The sequence below is a fragment of the Tetrao urogallus genome (genome assembly GCF_951394365.1).
Source record: "Tetrao urogallus genome assembly, chromosome: 2".
In the NCBI taxonomy this organism is placed as follows: Eukaryota; Metazoa; Chordata; class Aves; order Galliformes; family Phasianidae; genus Tetrao; species Tetrao urogallus.
In genome coordinates, this window is record NC_136814.1 from 6,173,095 (window position 1) to 6,178,957 (window position 5,863).

The 5,863-nt window shown below is 45.7% G+C and overlaps 1 protein-coding gene across 1 annotated transcript; it reads left to right on the forward strand.

Annotated features, from left to right (window-relative positions):
• Window positions 1–588: 588 nt before the first annotated feature.
• On the forward strand, window positions 589–2,447 carry FBXO48 (F-box protein 48; the record flags this gene model as incomplete). The annotated part of the gene is made up of 2 exons (XM_079532432.1): window positions 589–894; window positions 2,286–2,447. The coding sequence occupies 2 exons, from the start codon at window positions 589–591 to the stop codon at window positions 2,445–2,447; spliced, it is 468 nt and encodes a 155-aa protein (XP_079388558.1).
• Between the last annotated feature and the right edge of the window lie 3,416 nt (window positions 2,448–5,863).

The window sequence follows — 5,863 nt, forward strand, 5'->3', positions numbered from 1 at the left end:
GCCGAGCTCAGCTCCCTCACGTCGCCCCGCCCCAGCCGCACACCGAGAGGGCGCGGCCGCTGTTGGTGTTTAAATCCCTCCCGGCTCCGCCCGGCGCGGCAGCACGAGCCCGGAAATTGTAGTCCGCCGCTGCCGCCGCCGAGACTCGCCGCTCTCTGACGCGCGGCTGGGAGAACTACGAGTCCCGGCAAGGCTTGCGACAAGGGCCGCGCGCATGCGCGATGCGCCGTGGAGGTCGCCCTGTTTGTCAACAAGGCGCGGCGCTGATGGCGGAGCGCTTCCAAAGGAGGACGGGTACGGGGGCGCGAGGCGGTAACGGTCGAGCTGCGGCCGTCAGCGGCTTGGCGGGAACGGGCGGTCCAGTCAGCGCCGCGCCGCAGCGCACCTGTGCTCGGCTCAGGGCCGGCTAGCGGCGGCCGCGGGCTGAAAGGGTGTCGAAGGAGACAGCAGTGAGGCTCAGCCGATGGCACTGCCGTGCCACCGGGGCGGCATCCATAACTCCACACAGGCAGCAGTAACGTGGGATGCTCGTTAACTGTCGCTCTTTCCTCGCTCAGGCGTGCCGACCTGACTCGGCGAGAGCTCTGAATGATGCAGAAGACAGCCAAGAGAAACAAGCAGTCGCTGACTTGTGGCGAACCGACGCTTCTCCGTCCCGACAAGAAGAGGAGAGGAGCTCCAGCCGACTTTGTGGCGCTCCTGCCTCCCGAAGTCAGCGTGCGGATCTTCAGCTCCCTCGACCCCCGCAGCCTGTGCAGCGCTGCCATGACGTGCAGGCGCTGGCGGCTCGCCATTGACGGCAACGACTGGCTGTGGAAAAACCACTGCTTAACGGTGAGGGCTGTCTGCCAGCGGGAGATCGATGGCGACAGGGGAAGTGGATATTCGTGGAAGGTAAATGGAACGTGAGTGACGGTGGCGGCAGCTTTGAAGCTCCTTGGGGTTCGTGGCAGAAATACGCAAATAGATTACATAAATCTGTGTTTCTCATCTGTCCAAGGCTAATGCCAGATGCTTGGAGAACCACTGTAATGCCAGCATGGCTCAGCAGCGAAACCAAACTGGGAATCCAGTTAAATACACACAAACACATCCCCTATAGAAACGTCTATATCATTTTTCTACTTCCGATATCTTCTTTCTTACACAGAACCTCCTTTGCTTGCTCTTCGATTTCTAGTTAGTCCCAAAATCACCAAAGCAAAGTGGCTGGAAAGCTGGATTGAGGTGAAGGCTGTGGGGCCGTTAGCTGGCTGAATGTGAGTCAGCCCAGCACCCAGGTGGCCAAATAGCATAGCCTGTCTGTCTGATGGTGTATGAGCTCTTGTTGTGCTTCACTGGAATGATGCTGCCTGTGAAGAAAAAATTCCAGATAGCTTTATCTCAATACATTTTGAGCAATATGCATCCAAGAGGAAGAATGTGGGGTAAGCAAAAGGAAAGAAGGAGCTCACAGGAGCTTGCAGATGCTGTTTTGGAGCAGCCTACACACACATACATTCCAGGTTCTGGCTGCGCTGAAGAGAGAGCAGCTAGATGTGCTGAACAGTGTTGAGTCCAGCTTCCAAACTGAAGCAGATCAGGAAAGGAATGGTTTCACAGTTATTCTTCTGACCTTGCTAGAGGGCGATCCCCACCCTATCTGAGCTGGTGCATTTGCAAACAGTGAGGTGTGAAAAGAGAGCAAGCAAAATATAAAAAATAGTAATTAAAAGAATTCTGGACTCGCACTCCCTGCCTTAAGCAGGAAGGTGTTGACCTCCAAATGTAGCCATCTTTCAGCTCTTGCTCAACAGTTTACAAATCTCTCTGCACCAGATCTCTATTTTGTTTCTATTTTAGAGGGGGAACGAGCAACAAATAAACGAAGCAAGCATTTCATGCACTAAAAGGTTGGTTGAATAGAAGAATACAACCAGCCTGTGTTACGAGCATGAGCCAGACTTAAAGGTCATAAAAAACCTAAACAGGAAGAGAAAGTGAAAGGCTTTTTTTTTTTTTTTTTTTTTTTTTTTTTTTTTAAATAAGGAGGAAGATGAATTCTTGTTTAGGGTTTTCATTTCCCCATCATTTTCAACCTCTAAGAACTGAGGCAAGAAATGATCCTCAACCTAACTTATAAAAGATGGAAGTAGACCCAATTTTGGGCTTGGCATTCAGGTATCAAAGACACATTCCAAATCCTTTTTCTGGCACTAACTCTTCCAGTGCAAAAAACTTATCCATATTGAATGCAGCTTAATTCTGTTTACTTCCAAGATTTTAGCTGTCTGTTTTTCCATCAGATCACATTACTAAGAAACTACTGGAAAAGCAAAGTAAAACAAGAATGGCTCAGTGGGAAATACAGTAACGTTCACTCACAAAACAACTTGCCAGAGAAAAGCATGTGTCCGATGGATGCTGACACATGGGGAGAAATCCTGGAAGCAGAACTAGAGAGATGAGAAACCACCACTGCTGCTTGCAACTCAAGAACCTTGGACAATACATGGACACCACTGCTGCTTGCAACTCAAGAACCTTGCGTCAACACATGGACTGCCAGCCTGTAAATATTTTGCTGTTTAAATTAGTCATATTTGCAAACATACAAAGAAAGCTTCACAGGAAAAAAAACAAAACACATGCAAATAACTTTACTTGCACTTGATCAGATTGACTGATACAAAGAGTGAAATTCTAAATAAGACTGATAGTCTTATTCAGTAGTAATTTCATATTTGTAAATTTAATCTTCTGTATTATATAAAGATGTTGATGGTACTTTCAATATGCACTTTTTAAAAAAGACTTGTAAAAAATATGTATAAGCGTTTGATTCAATGTGTACTGTATCAGCAGCATGATGTGGGAGTTCACCAAGAGACACTGGGCAAGGACAAATGCAGACATTGCAAAGAAGAGACAGCCACCTGGTGGCTCAACATGCCAACATCTGCCCCAAGGGACAGAGCCTGCACATCTGGAAGTGTTGGTGCTGAGCAGCACTGCGTTTCTACTGCCCAGCTCTGGGACTTGTGAATGAGGACTCGTGCAGCAGGGCTGAAGCAGCCACTTACTAACAGCCTCTCCATGATCAGCTACGCACGTCTCATTTCTATAGAAGGCAGTGGAACAGGGAGTAAAACACGTTTCATTTATTACTTTGGACAAAGTAACTCAGATACTCTATGAAAATAAAGTTACCTCACACAGTTATACCATTTGGAAACTCTTAACTTTCTGTGTTGTGATCTTCTATCAGACAGATTCTGATTTACCTGCACCAATCTTTGCAGTGACTTGAAAAATTGCTGCTAGAATAAGAGATGCCCATTGCATTACTCAACATAAAGAATGACTGCAAGATCACTTTTTTACAATTTGGTTTGAGTGTCACCTTTCTTTACCTACACTTCTGCACTAAAGAATAATTGGAAAATGGTGGGAAGGTCCCTATTTTTATATTTTTTTTTTAGTGTTGCCTAAAACAAGTCACTGATCTGGAACCTATTCAATATAAAAAGAGTTCTACCGTGCCTAGAAACGCAATTTATTATTAACTGCGTTTAATGCAAAAGCATATCAAATTGACTACTGTGTTCTGTGGCAAAAGGCCCTTTGGTAGGTGTGTTATGTCAACAGCTCCAGGCTCAGCAGGACTAGGTCAGGTCCTCATTGAAGTTGGGTAGAACGAGGACCAGCCCTTACATGTAGTGGTGCCCAGTAACACAAGATGGAGCAGTAGAGCAGCTTTGCTCAGGAAAAGCACGTATCACGGTCGCCCGGGTGAAGACATTGTTTGTTGGATGGTGCTGGAGTTTAAACAAACAGTTCAGAACTCTTTACAATTTATGTGTATTTATTTTTTCACAGTTATTTAATATCCAGTGAAGACACACTTTTATCCCCTGTCCTTGTAAGAGCCTGGGCTCACAGCTGTAGGTGCCTTTATCTGGAAGGCAAGGAAACACAGAACAGCCGGGTGAAGACCACAGTTCTAAAATGCTTTCAAGAACAATACGTTGATTCCCTTTCTAGTTAGGAGCATTCCACAGACTCCATTAGAACTAACCCACTTCCCTCAACCTCCTATCTTTTACCTTTTGAAATGGATGCAACACTTAAAGTTCACTGAACCTCATGCTATCACACAGCCACCACAGACATGGCTCAAGTGTAACTTAGAGCAAAGCATATTGCTAAGTACAGTGGGTGTAGCGTGAATTTCAATGAACTGCAAACACCACTTCCTTTATTATGAGCTATTCTGCCCTAAAATTATACCTTGTTACCCAATGAAAGAAAAAAAAGGAAAACCAACAAATTTTTCCACTGAAGATGCTGCATCACACCCTATTCACTGTATTTTCTACTCTAATTTAGAGAGACAGAAATTGGAAAGACACACATAAATTGAGAAAAATGTGCGTTTAGTATTATTCTCATCACCTCAAGAGTGCCCAAATTATTAATTGTAATACAGGAGAAATGCACAATAATGGATCTAATCCCTCACCTTTCTTCTCACCAGTCTCCTCCTATTACTTCCAGTCCTCATGTCTCAGCTGTTTTTCACTTCTTTCTGCCCATTTCCTCCACATCAGCCATCAGTTTCTGTGTATCTGTCTCATGTACAGCATGCACTTAGCTGTAGTGCTTCCCCCATTCTCTTATGAGCTCAGGAATTACCAGTCTTTAACTGTCCACTTCAGGTGGCTGTGCCTTTTTAAACACATTAGGAGTTAAAAGTGCTCAGCCATGCAATTAGACAAGGCTTCACTCTTTCAACATGCTTTTTCCTTCAGTGAGTAAAGTTATTACCAAAACAACACGACTCCTCTCCTCTCTTCAAGCTCCTATTTGAGGGTTTTAATTCCATTCAGAAATGGTTTCATCAGTTTTGGTCTTGCTTTCCCCTCCCTACCCTTATACCACCTACTCAGCTTGCAGCCCAGTTAAAGGCTGACTTAAAGGACTCTCCTCTTCCTTTCAACATCATCCCAGCAGCATCCATAGTGCAAACAGCACCACTTTGTACACCAACCATCTGTGGTTTGCACCTGCCTCTTCACCCTCGTAGCTTCAAGCAAAAATGCTGAGTCGACTCCAGCAGGAAGAACATACCAATATACACATACCTAAATTATTGTTAGTGCTTTGGTATCCCTCCCCAGAGAGCAACCTCAGCAAAGGCCACTCATGCAGAAGTCACCTACCTCCTCTAGATGCACACCAGCTATCCTCACATCTGGGTGACTGGTGAAGCCCTTTTTCTGCTTCAGTACCAAGCTCTCTTACCCGTAACTTCTGAGGAAGCAGAAAGTTCTATTCAGTATGCTCCACCTACCTTCCCTGATGTTGGCATACCATTTTGGCCCTGCTACTCTTCCGTTTTCAGCTGCAGAAGGATGCCTCAGGCATCCACCACCCAGGATTCCCCATAGCTACGTGGCCTTGCTGCCTCTCACCATTCCCACCCCTTTCCCACAAAAGAGTTCACAAAACTTGTGTAGTACAGAGCAAATACTTTGTCCTCCTCCCACACCCCAGCTCAAACCAGCCAGGTTTCTGTGATGAAAAGGACCTTTCTCTGCTGTACAAAAACCTCCCCAGCTGCTGTGTGCAGCTTAGCATCAAAACCTGCACCAAAGCTCAACCAGAGTTCCCCCAAGATACGTATTTTATTTTTGTATTTCCAAAATGACTGTGGTTTTAGAACCTCCTCAGCAACTACTCACCGCTGCAGAGCTCCATTTTTGGAGGAAGAACTGTAAGTTTGGCTTTATCACGGTGCAGGATGTGGCTTAGGGCCACTGGCATTACAAGTCAGGCTAATGAAAAAAGAAAGCACCGTTACGTTTAACACAGATTTTAGTTT